This window comes from Salarias fasciatus, chromosome 11, assembly GCF_902148845.1.
Source record: "Salarias fasciatus chromosome 11, fSalaFa1.1, whole genome shotgun sequence".
Taxonomy (NCBI): Eukaryota; Metazoa; Chordata; class Actinopteri; order Blenniiformes; family Blenniidae; genus Salarias; species Salarias fasciatus.
In genome coordinates, this window is record NC_043755.1 from 3,321,850 (window position 1) to 3,347,946 (window position 26,097).

At 42.7% G+C, this 26,097-nt stretch overlaps 1 protein-coding gene across 1 annotated transcript; it reads right to left on the reverse strand.

Annotated features, from left to right (window-relative positions):
- LOC115396838 (transcriptional repressor scratch 1-like) lies at nt 1-25,713 on the reverse strand. Its single transcript, XM_030102897.1, has 3 exons — nt 25,663-25,713; nt 5,132-5,268; nt 1-730 (listed from the first exon to the last, which is right to left on the reverse strand). The coding sequence occupies exons 2-3, from the start codon at nt 5,244-5,246 to the stop codon at nt 3-5; spliced, it is 843 nt and encodes a 280-aa protein (XP_029958757.1). The 5' UTR covers nt 5,247-5,268; nt 25,663-25,713; the 3' UTR covers nt 1-2.
- Between the last annotated feature and the right edge of the window lie 384 nt (nt 25,714-26,097).

A 26,097-nucleotide genomic window follows, 5' to 3' on the forward strand; every position in this document is an offset into this window, starting at 1 on the left:
GGTCATGCATCTAGAGGGCTGAGGGGGGAGAACGGGCCTTTGAAGCAGGCGGACTCGTAGTGCTTGTTCAGGTAACTTTTGAGCGCGAAGGTCTTGTTGCAGCGTTTACACTTGAAGTGCTTGAAGGCCGAGTGGGTCTGCATGTGAGCGCGCAGGTTCGAGCGGTCAGCGAACGCTTTCCCACAGTGGGCGCACCCGAACGGTTTCTCCCCCGTGTGCGAGCGCATGTGACCCTGTAAAAGCCAGGGCCGGCTGAACGCCTTGCCGCACACGTCACACTTGTGCTTGAGGTCGTGGGTGAGCAGGTGCATGGCCATGGCGGGCATGGACACGTACACCTTCCCGCAGGTCGGACATTTCTTTGCCAGCTTGCTGTCCAGCGAGCGGTGTGTCTGTTTGTGCCGGCTCAGGTTGGAAGACGTGGCGTAGGTTTTGCCGCACTCGTTGCAGGTGTGCCTCTGGATGGTCCTGGGGCTGCCCAGAGCTTTCCTCCTGGAGCGGCCGTCGGTGATGAAGAAGGCGTCGACCGTGTAGCCCTCGCTCACCGCCGCGTCGCCGTTGATGTAGCCATCTGTGATCTCCGAGCCGGGGCTGTCCGGAGACTCGGAGTCGGGAGCGCCGTAGTCGCTGTGGATGCCGTCGTAGAGGGGATCGGGTGAGGGCACCTTGATGCCGCTGTCACTCTCTCCATCGTACACCACTGGGCTGATGTAGTCACTGATGTAAGCAGCTGACGTGAAAGACAAGGAAAAAAAAATCAGCGTTAGCTTGAAAATTTGAAACAGAAACTGTATTTTCTCAACCTGCCATGGGAATCAGACAAAGAGAAGCAGACAACTTGATAAAGAACATAAAGCTAGTGTATTAACACTATCATGCAAAGGGAAAAAAAGCATAGCTGCAGAAGCTCCCTCCCCTTCAGAGGAAGATCCATGGTTCATATAACTTAGAAAATGTGATGCGCATTCATTACTGCACAGGTTTGTGCAGGAGGACAAAGAGAAACAGACGAGAAGCACATAAGTAACTTTGAATTACCTTCATTAGGCTTCTATAGCCACAGAAATGAGAAACAGCTCATTTTTGCAAAGAGATGCGGTGTTGACCGGCAATAATCTGAATGAATGAGTGGAGTTAAAGTACTTATTGACTGAAACAATCAGCTATCTTATGCTGTGCTACAGCTGGGCTTTCACAGCTGCATGGCGTTTTGTCTGCATCAGCACTGCACTTGAGTGTGCAATACACACACAGCGACAACTGGCTGACATAAATATTCCGGATATCTAATTCACTCAACCAGTGACTTACTTCCAGCATGCTACTGTATTGTTTTATGTATAAACAACATTAAGCCCTTCACTAAGTGACAGGCGGTGTTGTACTGTATGTGTTAGGCAAACAAATGATTATTTTTTTTCCTTAAAACTGAAGGAACATAAAACCACAGATGGCAACAAAGAAGGTGAAACATAAGGCTCCAGTAAGATCTAATCCTCGGCAAGCTAATTTACATGTACTTCTGAGGCATCGAAACCACAAGATCATCTGTGGCTATATGCACTATTTTCTTTTTGAAGCCATCATAGCTTTGTAACAGGTGTCAGGTTTTCATCTCAGTCGAAATACTCTGGTGCTCATTTTAATGAGCTACTACTTATCGGGTTTGGAAAAACACATACTACAATGACAGCTGCTGTCCTTCGCTGTCTGTTCTGTAGGAATACCGCAGCAAACGTATTCAAATAAGTTCTCCTGTATACACGGCAACATGTGGGATCCACTCCCAGCCAGAGAGACAGCACTGAACTGTTTTTAACAAGCTCAGAACAGATGTGAAAATCTGACTTGGCGTATTGAAAGACAGAGCATCTGTCTCCCCCTGACACACCTGTGGTCAGTCTGAAAAAAAAAACTCTGCAGTGTTAGTCCAAAGATAATTCAGCAATATGTATTTCTCCTCAGTCCTCAAAGGCTGCAGTTAAAACACTTCTTCCGTAGAAGATGAATGCGCGCAGGCCGACCCTGAACTCGAGAAAGCTGATTTAGCGTGTGAAAATGAGCATCAGCACCACGGACAGATCCAGTGCAGTGCAGTGCAGGTCGATGGCACCGTGACAGCAGGCCTGCTGCACCAGCTCACTCAGTGCAGTGAAGTGAGCTTTCTTTCTGTACTGTCATACAGATCGGATGGCTCTTGACACCAAGTGCAATGCAATTATTGACACTTTGTCACATAGATAGATAGATAGATAGATGCAAACTGGTGCACTATATTGTTAATACCTTATAATACCATCAGGTTTTCTTATGGGTTCATAAACATCACAAACATGGACGTCTCTGCATAATGAGGTACATTTAGGATGCATGTAGTTATAATGCGCGGGACATTCAGTTTTTATTCACAGTTTTAAGTATTTATAAATCTACATGGGTGTGAGTCTGTTCATATTTACTGAAGAATGCTGGCAACTTGATTAGTTTACTTTTGTGGTGTGAAGAAAATGTCTTCATTTTATACTGTCACTCTTAATATTGGTTTAGCTCCATTTTTTCCTTCAACATGTGGTTCTTCAAATGCAGTTTGCTAGCAAGTCAAGAAGATCCTAAGCATCCCCAGTGAAACAAAGCAAGAACTTTTATGATTGTCAGTTATCATGTCGTGCTCATTTCATGTACACTCCTTGTACATATCACTTTTTAATATGAGTTTTATTTCCCTTTTCATAATACAGTAAGGATTTGCAACTTCACAATGATCTGCTTCAGTTAGGACCAATTGCCTGTATTCAGATTACACATCTGCATAGTCTTCCTCAGTGATATTTGCATTCTCCTTATTGCAACTACTCATATCTAGATATGTATAAAGGCACATAAGAGAGTGAAATAGTAAGTCTACATTTTGTTTTGAGATCATTCACCTTTGAGCTGTGAAATATCAGCATCAAAGTTAAAAAAGAAACCCTGTGCTCATGTGGACTTGACACGATTGCGTTTTAAATATAAATATAGCTGGAAATTTTATGATGTCATTTAGATACACATGTTCTACCTGCTCTTTGTTGTGTGTATCAATGAAATACAAAAGCAACGAGCTCCACATGACACGCATCTGGTTTTACATGTGATTGCGACCACTTCATATCGTCCACACAGCGTGGCGTCTGAACACGCGGCACGCGCGGTGCACGGGTGGGACATCAATTATTCCAAAAGAGCCGGTGCGTCCAAGCAGAAAGTTGTCGGTGTGGCGGCGCGCTGTTGCGCGCTGAGCGTGCTGCGCGCCGCGCGCATGGAGCCGCATCAAGCTGTTAACATCACATGTTTGGGGGGTTGGAGACAAAAGGTGGCCGGGACAGGCTGCGCGGCGCAGCGCTGCTGAGGCGGCAGATCGCGTGTCAGACCGAGCAGGGCTTGTTAACCTCCACATTATAAAGACACCACTGACAGTCTTTTCTTTTCTTTTTTTTTTTTTTTTCGCTTTACGTGCGGAGAATGGCAGGCATGGCACTGAATACACATGTTGGTGTGTGCAGCATGCAGCCTGTCAGTGATTGTGGGGTGGAAGCGATGCGATGGTTTCATCCAATTCAGCAAAAGAAAGAAAGGCTCTGGCTTTTCTCCCTGTAAAATGTGACGCACGCAGTTACAGGTTGTTCAGAGGACCACACACACACCACCATGACTCATACTGTCTTTGCAGGACGATTGCGAATACTGTGCCCAAAGAGGGTTTTAATTATAAGAGAATAGCAGCTGCATGTCCTTATTATAAACACCAGGAAATACATATAAATGATTTCTGTTAACTTTTAACTTTTGAGTGCTCAGACATGTCTGATCGCGTTTGGTCTTTTGTTACCATGTGTCCTCGCACAAAGGAAAAGCGTTTATATTCATTAAGAAAAAAAAAAGAAAAAAAAAAGATCCAGACCAACCATCACGCTCGATTTTTGCCAGCTCTGCAAAAATGGGACAAGCACACCTGGACAGGAGCCGCAGAGCGGACCGGTGCGCAAAGACAGATGAACCGACCGGTGTGCTGCTCATTTTATATGCACCCCCCCCCCCCCCCCCCCTCCCCAACCCCCCGATATGACTGTATAAATAAATAAATAAATAAATAAAAAAAGATAAAAAGATGGGTGGACATGTGTTTTTACCTCCTTTTCCAATCGTGGTGCACAGCCTTACACAATTACCTTACACAAAGTATGTTAGTTTATTTCAATATTCTAGACGGATGGGAGGGACAGACTCGTCATACTGGAAGAAAAAAAATCACATGCACATATGAACACACCCAACTTCCACTGAGATTTTCTCTTTAGAAAGCCAAATGGAAGTCAGCAGAATATGAATACCCACGGCTCGGCTTCTGTCCAGTACAGGAGCGACAATCGATGAAACATGGGACGCGCTTGATTTAGTTGATTTCACAAGTGACCTTTCCGCTTCGCTCAACTCCAGCAGCCGCCTAAATCAAGCCTGATTCAGCCAGTAAGTAAAGTCTGGCATTACGTGGTAACACTCAGTGAGTGGAGTGTATTAGTTATCCAGATTGACAGTTCTGTGTTTCAGCTTCAGTCTGCAGTCCTCTGAAGTGCACACGCAGCTCTTACAGCCTCGCTCCGATGTGTCTGATTGCCGGTTTCAAGCTTTATATTATTTATGAGGCAGATCATAATTATATTACATTGCCCTGTGATCAGTGTTTACACTTTCATGCACCCGATTCGTAAGTTTCACGTGGAGAATCCTGGATTTAGGATGAAAATCTTGCAGGATATTTATACTGGGCGATGCCACGTGAGGGAAAGAAGAAGAAGAAGAAGAAGAAGAAAAAAAAGCAACAGTTGAATCAGGTCATGCTCCCTGATGTCGACGCACTATGAGTTCACATGTGAATTTCATAGTATGATTCAACAGCAGTCAACAGAAAGGGAATCCCTTCAGGGCACAACAGGTAAATCTGCCTCCTCGCTTCATACATGCAGCCTTCTGTGAGAAGCAGCTCGTCATCCTCCTCCTTCTCTTCCTCCTCCTCCTCCTCCTCCTCCTCAGTGGGATCGATTTGTTTTTGAGACACCTGTTAGTGCCGGGCTGTGTGGGCAGGCTGACCTACCTTTGTCATGCAGCCGCAGGCTGAGGTCTGTCCTGTGCCGGTAGGCGTTCTCCAAATCCGCCGCGGTGGAGAAATCATCCAGTTTCACCTTTTTCACCAGGAAAGACCTTGGCATGGTGCTGAGGCGCCGACACACACGCACGCACGCTCACAAACACAGCGACACACACTCACAAACACAAGCGGTCTCCGACTGCCTGGCCAGCGCGGAGACTCTTCAGACTGATCCGTGTTGGAAGCTCCAGCCTGGCCGGGCCGGCTGTCCTCTGTCCGCCCGCCTCAGCTCTCGATCACCGCGAGGGAGAGAAATGCAACTTCAGCACCGGACAGCTCCCTCCTGAGGGGGCGGGGGGTGCCGGGAGACACCCCGCAGAGCGCGGGCCTCTTTGGAGAAGAAGAGGGGACGGAGGAGGAAGAGGAGGAGGGAGGGATGCGAAGAAATTAAGAGGGGAGAAAAAAAAATTAAAGGATTTTTGGAAGCTTTTAAGAGAAAAAAAAAATGTCGGACGCCTTGTCCTTCCGTTTTTAGCAGCAAAAGAAAAAAACAACAATATATTCCTGTAGTCCCGTTGATGAAGCTGAGGTCCGTAAAAAAAATCACAATAAAACTCCGGGAGAACGGATGGATCAACAGCGTCCCCTCTTCCTCTATCTGATCCCTCTCTCTTCTCTCTCTGTTCCCTCCTCTCTCTCTCTCTCTCTCTCTCTCTCTCTCTCTCTCTCTCTCTCTCTCTCTCTCTCTCTCTCTCTCTCTCTCTCTCTCTCTCTCTCTCTCTCTGCAGCCTGCAGCCTCCGCGAGCTGTTCCCGTGAGTGTGGCGTCTCGCGATCAGCTGTTGGCTTTTATAGGGGGAGAGAGAGAGAGCGAGAGAGACAGAAGCAGAGAGGGGGGCAGAGAGAGAGAGAATGGAGGGATGGATAGACACATGGGTAGAAGGAGTGCTTAATTTAATCCATCCCACATCCCCGGGGAGCGGCGACTGGCCCGGATGATTTATTGAAGCTGTTATCACCCCCTCTCTCTCTTTCTTTCTCTGTCTTTCATTCTCCTTCCCCATGCTTTCCCTCCTTTCTCTTCATTTTTAGTGTGTGTGTGTGTGTGTGTGTGTGTGTGTGTGTGTGTGTGTGTGTGTGTGTGTGAAGTGAGACGCCATGTTTTGGAGAGATAAGAATGGAAATTATTGTTATGTGTGTGTGTGTTTTTTTTTCTGAGCACTCATCGATTTGATTCAGCTATCGCAGCGTGTTACATGAATTTTAAATATTGTCCCATTGTGCACGATTTTGGGAGTCCACATACTTCTCTCTGTCTCTCCCCCCTCCTCCTCCTCCTCCTCCCCCTTTCTCCATCTCTTCCTCCAAAGCATATTCTGTCTTTGCTTTTTTCCCGATGACATGAATTTTATGGGGGGATATTAACTAGCATGCTGGGAGCCTGGTAATTATCATTAATGTGGCCCCAAAGGCAAATGGGTGTAGACCAAATGGAGTGTTTTACCGGATTAATATGAAGGTAAAGTAATATGTGCTCCAGGGTCACACCGGGTTCACTGACGAGTTTTACTGCAAGATGTCTATATTATGCAATGCTAACAAAGATAATCTGAGAGATTAATGAATCACCTTCAGTTGGACTTTTTCCCGTATTCTCCCACTGAATTAATATACTGTAAACAGTTTATCCCTGTCCTGTGAATTTAAACAGAGTTGGAAAAATGTTGTGTGACAAATCATCACAGTACTCAAAAAAAAAAAAAAAAAAAAAAAAAAATCTTCATATGAGTAAGGCCCAGAAGTCAGGGCAGCGAGTTTTCAACTGGAAATCTGCAGGTTTTAAACTCACTGCAGCTCAACTCAGTTTGCATCAGGAGAGGCATCCAGCATAAACTCATACATAGTGATCATGTTTGACAAACAGAAAACGGAGCAGCTGAAGGAAACTTTGATACAAACTGCAGATTTGGACCTGTGAGCAGTGTTGCCAGATTGGGCAGGTTTCCGTCCTGTTTGGCTTCTTTTGAACCCACCGGGCTGGAAAAAGCACTGGGCGGGTTGATAAAATTTGGGGCTGGTTTTCACAATATGTGCCGGGGTTTTAGAATTTATTTAAACCCGTTTCCAAACCCCCGATGCACTACTCAGGGTGATATTTGAGTCATATTGAATGCCATGAGCCACCCTCCACTGTCTCTGATTGGCTGGAATTCATTACATTCACTGATGTGATTGGTTAGTTTCATGCGTGTGTAGGCATGCCTGTGGGTCAGCAAGAGAGAAAAGTTATAATCAGGCAGCCTGCATAGTTTTTAATCAATAATTTAACAGCAGTAAGTTCGATTTAGATATTTTGTTGCTTTCATGTCGGTATTGGATAACTTTTTTGCACTGTTTTTTGGGAAGCCTGTTTTACTGCCTGTTGTCTTTCTTTATTCACTGCAGCTACTTGCTCATGATGTGGTCTTTAAATAAGAATATTATGGTTTTAACATAAGTTTCGACAGCGATTGAGATTTGGGCTGGTTTTCGCTGCATTGGGTGGGTTTTACGCCATGTTTGGGCTGGAAACAGTGAGTCCAATCCGCCAACCCTGCCTGTGAGCAAATGAAGGCTGGTTTAGACAAGAACAGCAGTGTGTCGTCTGCAGACATTAGTTCCATTGCCAAAACTTTGGTTTATAACTTTTGATAAGGATTTAAAATAGAAAAGACACCCAGTCTTGTTACAATCCTAGATTGCTAATCCATGCATATATTTTATATATATATGCAACAGAAAAATCAGCTTTGAATTCTCCTTCACTCAATTTTTCCATTCCATTCCTACACTGATGATCTCTTTCAGTCTGACAGTCGATGGACACTGGAGATGTGACGCTTAAGAGGCAGCTTGAGGATGAGCTAAAGAGGGATGAACTCATTTTCAGTGGTGATGGGGAGGATGATAACGACGGGGACCAACACAACAGAGGTGTTAGTGTCGTTTAAACTTGATGCATGGATTTCCAGAGGCACATATAAATGAGGGTGTGAAGGTTCGAGGTAACACAGCATGAGTCAGTGTTTCAGTCTTTCTCTGATTGCAGGTCACGTGATCAACACAATGTTTTTGAAATCAGTGTGTGTGTGTGTGTGTGTGTGTATGTGTGTGCGTGTGTGTGTGTTTTGCTACCAGTCCATCTGTTGTCCTTAATCAGGGGAAGAGCAGATGAGTTCCGTCACCTGGAGACTGGCTCAGGGTGGTCCAATTAAACACACACAACTGACTTAACATGCACACACACACACACACACACACACACACACACACACGGTACACAACCACCTCTACAACAACTGTCAGTCGACTGAAATAACCTACAATATTAACAACATATTTCATCATCATTAGAGGCCGTGTGGGTACGCAGACACAGCCTAACACACACATAAGGACAGAAATAAACATGCACTCATGTACACACAAGCTTCACACTCGATATACAAAAGGACAGATCTCAGTTCAGGCAGACTACACACACACACACACACACACACACACAGAGTAATGTGTTCACACAGTATTCCACAAACTGATCTAAAGTCTCACATGTTCAGAATGACCTCAAGTGGATTTTTCCGAACGTGACGTACCAAAGTGACAGCGAGTCGCTCCTCGTGTCACTCTGGCAGACCGAGGATGTGAGAGTAATTTCCAAAGATAAAAGTGACAATATTTCACTGCAGCGCACGTGAGTGCGAATATCAACCAAAAGTAGAAAGCTCTAGGTGTTCACTGGATGGTGTCAGCCTCACACCTCGCTAACAGCTCCTCACTTTATTTTTGGCAGGAGAGAGAAAGTTTTCATTTTGTCAGGAAAGCTCATGAGAAAATTTCTTTCCTAGAATGATGTTAAGACACCAAAACAAGCTCATGTTTTCCACTCGGCCCATCAATTTTTTTGGTTATACTTTGATATTTGATTTGAATCAACTGTTATGTTCCTGTCCTGTTGTTGCTTACAGGATTTGTCGTGTGTGCTTTTGCATATAAGTAGACTATTCAAAAACTACTGGTCTTATTGGTGGATCTGGGACTTTCACTGAGTGACCATCCAATCACGGACGATACTCAGCAGCATCTCACAGTGTGTAAATTGAGCTTTGCAGCGCTTTCAGTTCAATAGTAAATAATTGTCAGAGATTGAAAGTTGGTGTTATTTATGATAAATGGGCAGTAATACTCACTCAATGCACATTTTCTTAAATAAGATCATCATTACAGTCATATCAGGATTGAAGAAGCTCTGTAACAAAAAAGTTCTCATACACGACACATTCTTGCACACATTCACAGAGAGAACATAGAAATTCCACAGAGAAAGGCCCAAATCTCGACTCAGATTAAACATCTTGTGATATTTTATCTGATTACAGTTATTTTAAAATTTCTGTGAGGATAAACTTAGTAACTGTTGTAATTGCTACCAAGCTCATGTCAAATTTTAAATATCAAATCAGTATAAAGGAGGAATATTTGCTGTCTTTTTTTTCGTGTCCAATCCAAACTTCAGGAATGAAACCCGTCTGACGAGGCAGATTTCTCAGACTACGTAGCTCCCAGGATGAATGTATCATCGTGCTTAAAAATGCATGAACGAAATGCAAAAGGAATTATGTAACCTCGGAAAATGTTTTATTTAACTAAAAAAAAAAAAAAAAAAAAAAATGAAGAAGAAAGTGAGTGAGTTCAGCCAATATGTACAGAACGAACCCTTCTCTGTAGTGTCCTCCTTTTTATTGGGTGGAGGCAGAAGCTGCAGGGCTCCAGAAAAAGCGACTTATTTTGATTGACGTAACACACGTGTGTGTGTGTGTGTGTGTGTGTGTGAGAGAAGTGTTGCAGGAACATATTTTTGGGACTGTGTGTGTGCGTGTGTGTGTGTGTGTGTATGTGTGTGTCGGGCCTGAGGTTAGTCGTGATAGATGTCCTGTTTGGTTTAATTGATGTGGCGTCACACGGAAGGCCGACACCTGTGTTGTACTCCAAACACAGAGCCGCTGCCCAGCTGCTCGCTCAACGCTTGCGAGAGCATGCGTGTAGGTGGATGTGGGTGCGTGTGCACGGTGCATGGTGGACGGGGGTGGGGGGGGGGCGTGTGATCACAGGAGGGGCAGCTGCTGCAGGTTCTGCCGTTTCCTTTTCCCCGGTTTCACACATGAACTCGCACATGCAAATGAACTGCATGTGACTGGAGTAAAATGTTAATGTTCCAGCGTTGTGACTGGTTTTCACACATCACTCTCTGAATCCAACCAGCTTGGTGAAACATTACAATTTTAAAACTGCAGCAGTTGTTTTCAGTTGTATTTTTTTTTTTTTTTAATCTCACGATAAAAATGTGAATTTAATGTGACATTGTCAATGCCCTTTGTGTATTTTATGTTATGAAAAAGCCTGTTAATATATTTTAATGAGTGTTAGTAGGGGTATATCAGTGGAGTTCCAGGGTTTGGTAGTTTAATTTCATCAAGATCATCAAAAGTCAAAATATATTTTGGTCTCTCTGTCTGTCTCTTTGCCTCTCATTTCGTCTTTTCTGAAGGTGAGCCTCTGTTCTGTCCTAAAGCTGTTCTGTCGCAGTAACGCTAAATATTGCTGAGCAGCTCTTCTCATCAGGCACACACACACACACACACACACACACACACACACACACACACACACACACACTTGCAGACACACGCAGAAGTGCTGGGCTAGGGGAGAAATGTGGCCTGTTTCTTTGCAGTTTTTGATGACTCCCGCTGTACTGGTGAAACAGAATGCAGCGTACATTAGCACAGGATAGAGTGTCCCAAAACAGAGCAGAGGAGAGTAACTCCAGTCTTCTTTTACAACATAATGATCTGTGTTCGTGACGTTTTTATTCGGGTTTTCTGTTCGAAGGTGAAGAATAATCATATGATCTATTGGGGGTACTTAGAGAGGCGAAACTACAACTGTAAATCAGTGTGTGTAAAACACAAAAAAAAGTATTCTTGTCTTAAGGATTTTTGACAGAAACACAAACCTTTCTTCGCTGTGGGTTCGACCACAGAGAAACAATTAATTTGTCCAAGCTAATGATATCTGCTTTTCAGGATCCCCCTAATTAACACTTCATATCTGGTTTGTTTAATCTGAAGCCAAACAAAAGCAAGTTGCTGCAGGGGTTATGTGTGGGACTATTTTTTTTTTTCTTTGATGCAGTTACTCAAATCTCTACAGACTGCCTTGCACCTGGCAAAGGAACAGAAATGATCAGAATTCCCCTGAAACTACTAATTTTTACATTTTTTTTTTTAAACACTGGTTTGTAAAAAATTAAGTAAACCGTACTTGCTAATTAATGACCTCTAAGGCACCTGAGGGATATGTTTTGTTTTTTGTTTTGTTTTTTAACCTTTGGATGAACACATACAAGTCGCTTTGCCCTCAGGTCTCTGTGTTCAAGTTAATTGGCTGCTCACTGGGAATTTTATGTAAACTTAAAAACAAAAGAGTTCTAATTGATTTTCTAAGAAGGAGAAAATGTGTATTTACTGTGATAAACATTCATTATTTCAAGAAAACCTATAATTGTATGCTTACCTGTGTCTGTGTCACGGTGCTGTAGCGGTGTGTGTTCATTAGTGAAGGGAAGGTCAGAAAAGTCCCAGGTTCCACTAAGAAAAACACATTTGATTGTGATCAAACAGTGAAATTTTCTACTGATTTTCATCAATATTGTTGACCAAGTAAGACTTTATTTCACAAAACAATTAGTTCCTGCATTTCTATGAAAAAAATAATTTTCGTTTACTCTTACAAATGAATGTTTTGAAGGTATGAGGCCTTTTTTCACTAAAACATGTCAGTGATACAACTATGAGAGGCTGAAGCTATTATCTCACTGTTCTACAGCATTCATGACAAGTTAAAGGAACTAAAACTTGAGAAAATTTCTGAACAAGATTCACATGACATTTGCGAGTTAGAAAAAAATGGCAGTTCTTGATAGAATTGACTGAAAAAAATAATTGATCTTACAAAGGATGCATAAATAGAGTAAAACAGATTCTTATGAATGCTGTTATATGCCGCCGTCCTGCTCCCTCAGCAGGTTGAACACCTGAGTGCAGTCTGTTGTCAGGTAGAGGAGTGTCTGAGGGGAGAGAGGGAGGAGGAGACACACACACACACACACCTGGGCTGTGCAAGGTTTGGCTTGTGGCCTGTTTTTCTTCTCTTTTTCTTTTTGCTTGTCTGTTGTTCACCTCTACCAGCTGCAAGTAGCCGACACTCCCATGTTCAGTTTAATTTGTGCTCCTGACATTACTTATTAGTTATTTGATTCACAGCAGAGACCTTGGACTCATTACTGGGGTGACCTCTCCACAACTTCCATTTGAATGTGTTTGGCCACTACCTACAGACATTTTAGATTTATTTGACTGGATTTTTAAAGTGTTTTGTTAAACTTTTGTTATGATCTCCAGCTCCAGAAACTGTAAGTGCTGTCATCGGTTGTCTCAGATAATTGAATGTAAGCTCACACATGGTTATCTTCTCAGTCATTGGTCATATTGGCTATATATTTACACTTATCAAGATGATGATGGACATAATATATGAGTTTATGTTTACTCGTAAATAAACAAATGATTTCACAGTTGTAAATGTGAAGGTTGGGATGATATCTGTGACATTTATTTCTCTGCGAGGAGCTAAAGAGCACATACAAACTGCCGGAGGACCGCTTCTTTCTCTGTGTATTTCCCTAAACTCCCACTGACCCACAATGCCACTGTGAGAGATATTTCTCTTCCTCTCTCTCGATCTTGGGGTAATTGTGTGAATCAGGGCAGATTGCATTTAGCCAGACAGCTGAGTGGCGAGCTGGCAGGGTAACAAATGGCCTGATAACCGGCACCACTCTGATACCGCTCAACGCAGAAATAAGAACAAAAAAAAAAAAAAAAATCATTACCTGCCCGCGACAGGCCCATCCTGCGATGTCACATGTGATCAGGAGATACATATTTCGGAAACACAGGGCAGGAAGTAGAGAAAGAAAAATGGAAGAATGGATGAAAATCACAATCATGGCCTAAGTAAAACAGCTATGACATTTTACGTAATGGTTTTATTTGTTGCAGTGATTTTTTTTTTTCCATTTGCTTAATGTTCTTGGGGCATAGAGCAGAGAGACGGTGAATGAAGTCAGATAAAACAACAGATCAGTGAACTCACGAGGTGACATACCCCCGTGTCTAATCTGTAAAACTGAGAAGAATCCCCGACAGTAAGATAGCAGAGGAGTTCTAAATGACACACTTCCCCTTTGTTTGTTATCCACTGATTGCACTATAATGAGAAGTTCAAGCACAGCAAGCAAATAATCAAATATCTGCAAATGAATTGCACCAGCAGACATAAAAGTCTCAATAGGGTGTGCAAATGCAAGGCTTGGCTTTGAAAGAGACATTACTTATTTAGCTTGTATCTATGTACAAATTCAAAGGCAGGCAGTGCAGTATCAGGTTGATGGTTTTAGGTTTTGTTTGTTCCAGGACGGACTCGCACAACAACAAAGCGCAAGTGTGTTTGTGCTGCAGCCAACAGTTTGTGTCAGAAGAGAGCCGATCTGTCGGCAGCTCAAGACTAATAACCAAAAAGAACTAAAAAATAGACTACAAACGAAACATATACTCAACTTAAAGTGACTATAACCTCTATTTGCTTTGTTAACCATGGATGAAAGGACCGTTTGTGCAATTCCACATGTAGATCTACAGTAAATGCTTCAGCTCAAGTACACCACTAGCATCAGAATCTACATGGATGAGACACAACTAAGTGGCAGGGATAGTGTACAGAAACATCTGTGCCCAGTCGGGACTCGAAGTACCCAAATCCTGGTGGGAAAACACCCCTGAAGGTGACTGAGAACAACGGGGCCAAGATCCTGTAGGACTTCAGCTCCCAGACTGACAAACAGCAGCTGGCTGACCGGGCGGACATCGCGGTGGTTGACAAACAACAGAAGAGGGCAACAGTGATAGATGTGGCAGTACCAGCTGACGGCAACATTACAAGGAAAGAAGGCAAAAGTACCAAGGGTAGAAGGAACAGCTGGAACAGATGTGGAGGGTTAAAACTGACGCGCGTCCCTTAGTAACAGGAGCGCTCGGGTCAGTAGACCCCCAAACGAGGAGCGTGGCTGCAGCAGATCCCAGACCAGCATCTGGAGCCAATTTCAGAATGACATTTTCAGCTAGTTTTTTTTTTTTTTTTTTTTTTTTTTTTTCGGTTTGACAATAGATTCATAGTTCTTTCAACTAAATGTGTTGTTTGCATCACATTATCTTATCAGTTGCTTATATACTGTATTTTTGAATCTGATTTGTACAATTGATGGAAAAATGCAGCAGTATTGCAGTTTTTCAAGCATGAAACACCACTGAGATTCCACTGACAAACAGGAGGTTTACTATAGCTAAACAGCCAAACACATAAATGTTTGTTTAAATATAAGAACTGATGAAAACGTGTGCATTTTTAGAATTTCTACTGTTTTGACCAACAATAACTGTCTCATTGTGTGGCCCAGAAAATGAAATGAGTCATGCTTTCAGAAGGCGTCCACAGCTGATTACTGTTAGTTTGATAAATGGCAGTGATAAAACATGACGCTATTTGTATTCCTCCCCCCCGTGCAATGAAACTATAAGTAGAAAAAAAAATAGAGAGTTTAGTGTTGCGGGTGATGAGAATCTGCGGTCGGTATGGTTTCTGGATGTTGCAGAGAGGGCTGAGGGACCCGGGTGTGTTTTACTATAGATTGCATGTAGATTGCAGTTGTACTTTTAGTCTGTTTTAACACTGCAGCAGGTGCTCTGGAAAACAAAAGGTGCTGAGTTTTCAGCAATCTCTCATCCCTCACCAGAGTTTGATGCAACAGGCTTACAAAGGTTTGACTGATATTTGTGATTTGTGTGATGGACAATGAGGAATAGTTTCAGTATTCTGCCGCATAATTTTTTGGGACTGTTTGCAAATATGTTTCCAAGATTAGATGTGTTTTCACAGCTTGTTTTCGCTGCTCCCCACTGGCCAACAAGATTGGTTCTTCCAGGTTTAACTAACAGGAGCTGAAAGCACTACTGAGAAAAACTCTCCAGTTTGTGAAAATGCTCTTCCGCTCCATCTTGCAGCGCCGTTTGTGACATGGATTAAAATATGTTTCTTTTTTTAAAGTAGAAATGGGGAAAAGAAGCCAGCATTGTACAGGAAACTCCTCGGTGGATTCATAAGCTCTTGTTCCCCTCGCTTCTCCTCCTCCACCTCTGAGTCTTTCCAATATTATCAGAGGTTTCATCCTTTTGTTCCATCCACACCAGCACCGCTTCTTACATTCTCTCTTCTTTTTTTTTTTTTTTCAGCTCTCTCACACACAGGCAATCTGGAACATGCACAACACACACACACACACATGCACATTCTGACAACTATACATGCTGACATGATTACAGATACACATAACCCCACACATGACTCAAATTCATGATTTTACACACACACACACACTCACACACTGAGAAGCGCTGTATAGATGTATCCCTGAGGCAGTGTGCAGTAGCATCAGGAGCTGCCTGATGTTTCATCAGCAGGACGGCACATTACTATTCGAACACACTACTGTTCAAATGTTATAATGTTTTGTCAATACTGCTAAATCAACTTTATTCGCCCCCAGAGGCCAAACGGTTTACAAACACACTTCCTATTATGAAGAAATGAAATGAACTTTGAATGAACCCATTACATGATGCTATGGTTTTATTCCCTTTTAATGTGTTTCAGAATGAGTATCAGGCCTTTGTCCATTTTCTGATATTATCCTTAAACTGTCTGTTTTATGAATGGGTGCAGACGGCCAGCTTGTGAGCGAGCCCGCTCTGTCAAGGCCCCTCAGTGTCACACTAACACTTAATAAGTTTGGCAATACGAAACAGGATGTTTAATCAAGTAATACCGATGTGGTTACAGTGTCAGCAGTTATAGGAGGAGATTTTGCAGTTGAGAAACCTAAAAGGAAGAAAAGCATTTGCATAAACGAGGTGGAGTAAGCTCGGAGAAGGTGAACTGTAAAGGTGAATGCTGAGTGAAGACTTGACTGTTTCTAATTCTGGGACGCGGGCTCTGAGGTTTGTCTCCAGGGTTTCCCCCTCAGTGTTTGGAGAGTGTTATGTGAAAATGTCGCCACTGTGGTGCGTTTTGTGTGGCAGTGACCTTTTATGGATCACAAGGATGCCAGAGCTCCGCTGCACAAAGGAGCTACACTGTGGTAAGCGAATTATGTTTAGGTTTATGCATTATATTACAAAGTGCTCGGTATATAGGTCATTCTATCAGGAGAATAAATGATGGCAATATCACCTGAAGGTGCGTTGTCTCTGTGCCAGCATCAGCTTTATGCCACACTTTAATCATTTACGTCCTTTGATGGTTTGTTATCTTTTTTAAATTAAAGAACAACTTGAAAAAGGCTGCCAGAGAGCAGATCAGTTACTTGTCTCCTCAAAACTTTCCTCTGCGACTCCCTTTCATTCTTTCATGTTCGTTCCTTTAAAGGATTATAACCTCACATCAGATCAAATGGGGAAGATTCATGTAGACAGTTTAGTAGCACTAACTACATCTTTAAAGGAAGTAGTTTTACTCTTTAAGTTGAACACAAACAACAAATGCGAACGGTATCTTTGTATCCATCCATCCATCCATCCATCAAAAAACAGTCCAACACACAAATTCACGCTTAAGACCAGTTCAGCCAACTAGATCCACAAGCATGTCTTTAAAGACAGAAAATGGACAAAAAAAGCCCAAAACATACACATTCCGAGCATAAAGGCCCGGTTGTCAGTCTGTGAGGTGAGCGTGCTAACCACTGCACCACTTTACCTAATATATGAAGGAACCTCTGCATGTTGCTTTAACTGAGATTCTGCTGATCTCAAGAGTCCATCCATCTATTGTCCATACCCCAGATATCTAAAACACAGGCACGCATAAGGATAACATGCAAACTGAAGGGCCCCATCCTCAAACTTGAATCGTTTTCCTGCAGTGAAGTGAGACTGCGAACCACTGCATCATAACGCTGCCCTGAGCAGATATCCATCCATTGATCCCTCTTTTCTTTGCTGCTTTGTCTCACTTTTAGTTGTGGAGGGCTTCAGCACACCCTGGCTCACATTGGGCAGAGGCGAGCTGCAGCCAGGACATCTCTCACAGAGAGACAGAAGTATATGCAGACAAAAGAATAAATGCATCTCAAAATTGGTCAAAATACATCAGAAATGCGTGTTTTAATTCATACTGCCACAACAAATGGCACATTTGTGAAGATTCTTAGAAAGAAGGATTAAAAAAATGTAAGTGAAACACGTATCTCTCAGTGTTTTTACCACCAAACCACAACACTGGAGTTCAGATGCCGATAAACTAAAGAATGACAGTCAGTGTAATTTCGAGATGCAGGATGGAGCAGCGGCTGGTCGGTTGGGTCAGAGACAGAAATGCAAACTGCTGGAAGGGCTGAACTACTCATTTTGTCTGACAAATGAACCAATTTAAAAAGATGCCTGAAAACTCCCTGAATGATGATGAGACCAAACACCAAACCCAGGATTGAAAGAGCTTTTCTCTTCAGATATTTCTCCTCCGACGTTTCCCGATTCACACCACTTTTCAAAAGTTATGTGTGATTCTTGCTTCATGCGAGTCTTGAGCTATTTTAAAATAGTGCTAATTATGAAATGACCATATGATCATCCATATGGCTCATTCTAATTGCAGCTCTTCTCATCTGTCATTACACACTGATAATAAGCTTCAGCCTTTCTCTGTGTTTATACCTGTTCTCTTTCAGTCAGCCCTCTCTGTGCTCATACCTCTGAGTTAACAGGAGAAACTGAGAAACAAATAAAAATATCACCTGGACGTGTTCCACCTTCCTCTCTTTGTCTCGCTCCTCATCTGTTTGCCAACTTCTCTTTTATTACCTCTCTTTTCATGCTCGTTTTTTTTTTTTTATTGTTGTTGTTGGTGTTTACTCATTTCTTTCCTTCTGCTCCTTCTCTCTGAAGATGCACCCGGTTTTCTGCCAAGACATCCGTGTCCTCCATAACATTGCCGTGTGCAAACGCCAGAAACCTGCGGAGATGAATTGAAAGTGTATCGTTTGCCAGTGGTCGTTGGTGTCAGGGCTGATTCTGCACAGCAAACTGTGTAGTTCAGGTTGTGTTGATGATAAGTTAGCTGTTTTATTGGCAGAGTCACTGAGACTGAAAATAGTAGAGATGGGAAAATATTCTGATTCTGTCTGCTTTTTCGCTCTCAATTAAGAAGCATTAATAATGTGCGCATAATATCGTTTTGTGTTGTAGCAGAGTGTGACACATTAGCAGAGGCGTCAGCAGTGTGTGGGGAAGTCTGATGATCAGCTCATTCTTTAAGGTCAGCTGAAGTTACATCAGATAGTTGGAAGAAAAACCATTGTTTTGGTCGGTTCGAGCTTTTCAGTCACAATGAAGACAAACACACGCATGAAATAATTACAACAAAGAATATGAGATTGTGGAAACATTAATAACTATAATGGTGATATATTTTTATGTGATGATAATCATTCGAGAGCACACCACTGCCATAAGTAATTTCTTGATAGTGGTACATAAAACATGTTCTTCCTAATACTGCTAGTTCATCATTTAACAGGGAAGCAACATGACAGCACACTGAGCAACAGCAACCTGTCCCCGTCTGTTTAGTTGTAAAAACCTTGTGTAAATTTAGGTTTACTGTCAACATGATCGGTACAAACGAGGTGGTGCACTCAGTTCTAAGATCTCGCGCCCGAGCGTGAGCTGCAGTGGCTAATAAATGCTAATACGTATCTCTCAAATAAAAGTTATAGCAGTGGGTCTAGAACAGAGGAAACATTTCATGTTTTAACTGCAGATAATGTATGTATTGCCCCTTCCGTCATTTTTAGCGAGACGCTCAGATTGCATTACAATGATGTTAACGACGCACTTACAAAGTGCTATTAATATCCATATCTTCTATAACACTTTACGAGCGCCGCTTGAAATGCAGCGGCTCCGTTTGAGGGAGACATTAGTAAGAAATGGCAGTTGGTGGCTGGGTGGGCAGTTGGTTTACACCACAGCATTACTATTAGCAGTAAAACAAAAAGCATGGCAATAAAAACCTCCTCTATCTCCCTATTTATTTAAGCTCCTCGGGCAGCGGCGAACTGTTGTCCTGTCAGCCACATCAACCAGTTGAAAAGCCCCGTTGTGTGCGTGCGTGCGTGCGTGCGTGCGTGCCTGCGTGCAGGTTGTTTGTAACCACAGCAGACAAGAAGAGCAGCTAATGCAGACCAGGGCAATAATAACTCTCTTCTACATCCTCCACTTCTCTCAGACCTCCCTCCGTAGGCATCGACTTTGTCCCTCTCTTTCTTCCGTGCTGTCATTCTCCTCTCACTCTCTCTCTCTGTTCCTCTCTCACTCCCCATCTGTCGCTCCCTCTCTCTTCCCTCCTCTCCCTGCACTCAGTCGGTGAAGATGGATCACTCTGTGTCTGTCAGCACTAGTATCACAGAATGAGAATGTATTGTCTGCTGTCTCAGATAATAAATGCTGCTATCTACGCCACTGTTCCCGGTCATAATAGATGGCCCATATCTACACAGCTACTGTTTATGAGATTATCACAGCCCTCTGCCGTCCCGCAAGCCCCCAACAGGAGAGATGGAGAAATTACTTTATCGCTAGGGGGCCCAAAAGTTATCATTTGTGAGGAATTCGTCGAGTGGGAGCTCTGTGAATTGGCACTTACTGCCAATTGTACTGCGGCGTCACACGCACCGAGAGTGTGAGCACAGAAGCAGGAGAGGTTAAATTGTTCTGTGATTGCTCTTTTATGCTGCTTGAATCTGTGATGTGTTATTGAGAGAGGCCACCTGAAGGAAGGAGAAAGAGATTAGCATCAAACAAGACTCTCTCCTCCCGTCTTGACGCTACATCACCATTTATCATGTTTTTATCTTGTTCTGATTTCTCTCAGCATGTACTTAGTTCATGCAGGTAATCACGTACAGCCCGCAACACACAGCAGAAGCACCGCTGAGCGCGCTTATTGAGATATTTGGAGCCCTTTCCAAATGGCTTTTCTGGCTGCTCATTCAGATCAGTACGAGTCATGTGATAAATGAAGGTCTGGGCAGCAGAAAGAATCAGTCACAGTCACTGGTCACTGTTGGACAAGGTTGCTGGTCATTAGAGAGGGTGTGTGCGCTCGCGCGTGTGTGTGTTCGTGACATTTATCGCTGCTGGTCACTGAGGGAGTCTGTTGACATTTGACCCCGGTCTTGACTGCGCGGCCCCGGCCTGACCTCTGTGTCTGGCTCGGACTGCAGAACAGAGGGTCTCAAGCTGCTGACTGATGGTTCCGCTCTCCTCTCTTGGCTAAAAGCCTCGACCTGCGCCTGTCCGCGACAGGACAGAGCAGGGTGAGCCAACGGGAGCAGGTCAACTTCACCACCGTGTTCAGGCGCTGTGCACCAGTACAGTGAAGACCGGTCCGCTCACAGCGCAGTGCACACCGAAGTAGAACAGGAATTACAAGGTAGACGAAGACCCACAAATAATCTGGAACGGAAAAGCAGCAGGCAGAAGCAGCCTGTGCTTCCTCTGCTCACCACCTGTGTGTAAAAACCTCCAGAGTATCCGTGTTTGGCTCAAACTATCATCTCACTTTGCAGCAGAGCTTAAATCACCACTGTTTACTGCAACGTACCAGGGAGGTTTATCCCAGAACGTGTTGTTCGGATCATCTGTTGCTATTTGTTTGCGTTCTGAATGCAGTTTTTACTATTTATTGATTTACTCTGAACTTCAGCTTTTAATGACTTCGAACAGATTTTTAAGATTCCTATAAAGTTTTATTCACTGTAAATCCGAGTTCCTGTAAAGCGTCTTGGACGCCCACGTGTCTGAATGGTGCAATAAAAATAGGCTTTCCTTACCTCAGTGGGAGTCTCCGATGTGTGAAGAGTAACTTTCGTGACTTGTTTAAACTTGAAGAGTGAAAGTCGTCAGTAAAAAAAGTTAAATCATGCAGTTTGCGCTATAATGACATTATTAATATTACACCTGCATTCAATCCTGTCTTCAAAACTGAACTTGCTCTGACTGACGCTTCATACTTTTCCACTGCTCTGACCATTGGATCTAATTGGCCGGAGACCTGAACAAGGGCTTTAATTGGCTGTTGGCCCTGTCCGTATGAGCAGAAGGGTCTGTTGGCTCTCAGCCACACCGCCTGCTCTGTTGCACATGGCTATTAATCTGAACTACTATCCAGTTTTCCGAAATTTCCTTTCCACACAAAGCCAAAATCATCCAGTTTAAGACATGTTTTGCACACACAACTTGTGCAATTCATATTCTAATAACATGACTAGTTTCAGTCCAAAGCAAGACAGAAGAGCAAAGACCCCTGATAATGAAGCTCATGAGAAGACAAACAGGCTAACTGACTCCGAGAGGAATATTTAGTGATATTGTTCCAGTTTGCTAATAACATGGGTGATCTGTGTGCACCCATTCACAGCATACAGCTCTGCCTTTTTGAGGGGAAACGCTGTGTCCACGTCTAGCGTTAAAAGTCTGATTATTGCCAAAAGCTTAAAGTTACATTGAAGTTTAACTTATAAAGGTCATCTGTGCTGCATCTGGCTTCCTGCCATGCAACTTCTGGAAGAAAGGGCCCTTATCTACTGTAGATAGCAAATGCAGGGAGGGAAATGGAAAAAATAAATAAATCAAAGTCGTATTCAGTGTTTTGATGCATGCAAATGTGATCTAATTAAATTTAGATGATTCAAGTGACATTGTTGCTGACAAGACTCCTACAATTTTTTTTATATGTTTCACAATTAACAACTTCTGTTTATACAATAAAGTATAATTCAGTATTTCATAAATATGAGATTCACTCTATAAAACTGTATCTTATCACAATCACATGAAATAATATGATGAATTATTATAGTACTTTAAATATTCTACTGAACTATTAATTCTTAAAGGAAATTTAACCTCCATCTTCCAACAGTTTAAAAGTGTGAACAAGTACAAATAAATACAAGTGATCAAACTGGTATTTAGTCTATTATTTTGCTTTTATTAAAACTGCACCTTAGGGAAAAACCATTGAGAACAATCAGCTGTTAATCTAAAACTTTATAGATTAGGTTTGCCGATTAGATTAGATTTTCAATGGTCTTTGTCCTGAAATGTTTAGTTTTTTTGGCAAAGTAACGTACCTAAATACAGCATACTTTGAAAGTCAAATCAAGTTTGAAAGGTGGTATGAGTGTGTAGCATTCATGCGATTTATGTTAAGTGTGCTCCGATCTCAGCGATAATATCATAGAAAACAGATGATGAAAATCCGAAACAGGCCTGAAAAACCTCATGTAAGTGCTGTTGGCATGCAAAGAGTTTTGATACATGCATGATGTGGACTCAGCAAAGCCTGTGACAATGGTTTACCATCAGACCCTGCAAAACGGTGAGACTGCACCTGATAAACAAATGGATAAATTGACCAAAACATTACATATATGTCATGTAGGAATTACAGAATCATGTTTAATGCACTCAAGGACCTGTCACCGACCACAAAGCCCAGTCTTTCTCAAATAAGTGTGGTATTCTTATATATACTGTACATTTAATTGAGAATATACTATATTTCAAGCTGAAAGCTAAATGAATGAATATTTTCTTCAATCATGGACAATATGGATTAACAGTGACCGTGTCACCAGTTCAATTCTGAGCTCAGAGCCCATTCTGTGTGGAGATTGCATGTTCTCCTTTTGCATGGATTTCATCCCATGGTTGATTAGTGACCATGAAGTTCACGCTGATGTGAACGTGACTCCAGCAGCTGTCATATAAAACAATACAGAACAAGGCTCTGAACATGTTAAGGAGGCGCAATATTTAAATGTGTAGCATTTTGGATCATATGGTCATTTCAGATGATCAGTTTTCTTCTTCTTTGTGTTAATTCTCTTTTCTGATTGAATTTAACACAGAGTATAAGATAAGATAATGAGCTTATTCAAACCAGTGAGTTAGCAGCAACATAGCTGTTTTCCATATGACGTCTCCAGATGGGTCCTTCATATGCAGAGTGAAAACATTCAGCAAGTTTAAGTCGGAGGGGCACTTTGTCACATCTTTGTGTCATGTCGCTGCACGCTTCACTGGTGGAAGGCTTCACACAAACTGCTGTTTTCCACTTTAATTGACTTTCTTTTGGGACAAAAATTAAAAATCCAGACGTACTGTTTATCAGGAAACCTAAAGGTGTTTGTTGAGTTGAGTTGAAAGCTACTTATTGCTGTATTAGTGTTGCTCAGCTCGTTTTGTTGCATCAGTTGAAATCAAGGTTACATGCGATGACTCTGCTTTTTAAGCCCCACTCTTAAAGAAATTAGCTTTTTCTTTTCCTCTCACCAAGTGATCTTCATTTCTTCCTTGCTTGAACGGTCTAGAAAAGGTCAGACTTTTCCGTTCTGAGGGTGATTCAGGATTTCTTAAAGCTTATAAGCTCACCGTCTGAAGAAGAAACCTGTGCCGATCTGATCTTCAGAAACGTGGGTCCTCAGTCGCTCGTCTCCGGCTCTCCTAGTGGGGAAGGAAAAAAAAACAAAAAAAACCAAAAAGAGCCAGCGCCTCGATTTGCAGACCTTGACAAATGTCAGGCCACACCAGGTTCAAGGCTGACAGTTGTACACTGTCATCTGCTGTATGTGTTTGTTTACATTGGAGAAAAGACAACAATGAATGTGCACCACATGCTCTGACACACGGTCAGTCAGCTCGGCTCGGCTCGCGCATGTTTTGACTGCGTGTGTAGTAATCAGCTGGTGTCTGAGGGGAACATCCATCTAGTTGTCACACTATATTCCTTAGGGAGAGACACTGGGACTAGACACGCACACACACACACACACGCACACACACACACCTTATCTCTGTCTGGCAGACCATTGGTTACTCATTAGATACAGGGGGTAAAGGGACAGGCTGCAGACAAAGAGCAGCTATGCTAATGCTCTTTGATTTTTGTCTCCTCTCTCTTTTATAAGCAGTTGTAAAATCTACTCTCTTTTTTTTCCCCCAATCTGTATCACTTTCTTATTTTTACATTCAGGATGTCGAGGTACAGACACTTAGTGCAGCAGACAAAATTTATCTGGCAAATAAACAAATGCATTTTATCATCCTGCAGACTAATAAAGCTCTGGTCCCATTCTTTGAGTTTCTATTAATAAAAACTGGCTTCTTGTCACTTGTTTTCACTGAGACAGTCCACCTTGTTTAAGCATGTGTTAATTTGAAAAAATGATAGCGAACCTTCAACTGTTCATTGTGGATGGAAGTGTGTTTTTCAGCACTTAGCTCTGTCCTTACATAATCGGTAACGTTTTCCCGTTCACAGCCATTCGCTGCAAAGTGCTCGCACATCACTGGAAGTAACTTGCTCAAGGACACTTCAACACACGGTCAGGATGTCAACCTCAGAATTGTGCTTTTTGAACTGCAGAAACTGTTGTTATTATGGTGAAAAACATCTGACATGACTGCAGTCATCACATGGAAGGCGGGGGCATCGTGTGTGTGCATTAACGTGTGTCGAGGTTAATTTCATGACACAGATACTCCGGGATCCGTGTCGGCACTCACACTACAAGCTTCAGGATGAGTTGAAGCTGTGAGGCAGATACATTGGAAAGAATGAGTGGCTGATTTGTTCAAAAAACAGGATGTTAGTAGTACGAGCAGCCATGTGTTTGACTGACAAGATCATTTAGTTTACAGCTGAAAACATGTTTGAGGAATCAGTCCTCCAGTAACGTCACGGTTTAAGTCTGCTGTAGCTCAGATTTGATGTGTGGAGGTGGAATATCTTATCTGATATTTAATAACATATTGAACCACAAACACTCTTCCTGGCCACAAACACCACCGCCTCGTCTCCACCCAACCACCCACCTTACATAGTACATGTGCATGAGACATTCAAAAATTACGGATCGTTATAATGCGTTTCACTTTGGCCCATAAGTGTGCTGTGAAGGTCACAGAACAAACTAAAAGTCTGCGTTCACAAAAACCTTATTAAACCTTGAATTATCAAGCTGTTCTTTGAAAACGCATAATAGGCTCACGTTGGATCCGCCGTCTTTGTTGCTTCATGTTGCTAAAAGACTACAATGAAAGACTTACTGTTTTATTACTATTATTATGTAATTTTTATTGTGTTTAAATGAGTGGATTGCTCCAGCAGAGTCAGTGATATAATTGAGGGGCTGCAGGGGGTCAAACACAATGGCAGGGCACACATCGCCTGTCTGCTCTCAACTATACGTGCGCACACGCACACACACACACACACACACACACACACACACACACACACACACACACACACACACTCTCTCACCACCCCATGTGGAGCTATAAGGAGGTTTGGTGAATGGATTGGTCGGATTAACAACTAAACAATAGCGTGGAGAAGCTACACAGACGCATTCACACATTAGCATGCACACACATACACACAAAACCACAAGCCCAGCAGCAGACACTTACAATGAAACCTATCTGTGTGTTATTTTCATGTAGATGAATGGCGAAAGAACCTTGATCTCACAAATACACTGTTTTTATGATCTGCTATCAATTATCAGTGATGTCAGGAGCCACATTTTGGTCGTTCCGCATTTGTGTGACTTTATGCCTCGGCGGAAATCCACACGCCGTGCACGACGATCTGCTGAACTGGCCTTCTGCATGTGGCTGCAGTCATCATT

Bases quoted from the DNA above. Each gene is read 5' to 3' on its own strand.
- LOC115396838 (XM_030102897.1), bottom strand. From the start codon at position 5,246: ATGCCAAGGTCTTTCCTGGTGAAAAAGGTGAAACTGGATGATTTCTCC. The intron at 731-5,131 runs GTAGGTCAGCCT...CTTTCACGTCAG, and splicing joins CCTGCGGCTGCATGACAAAG to CTGCTTACATCAGTGACTAC.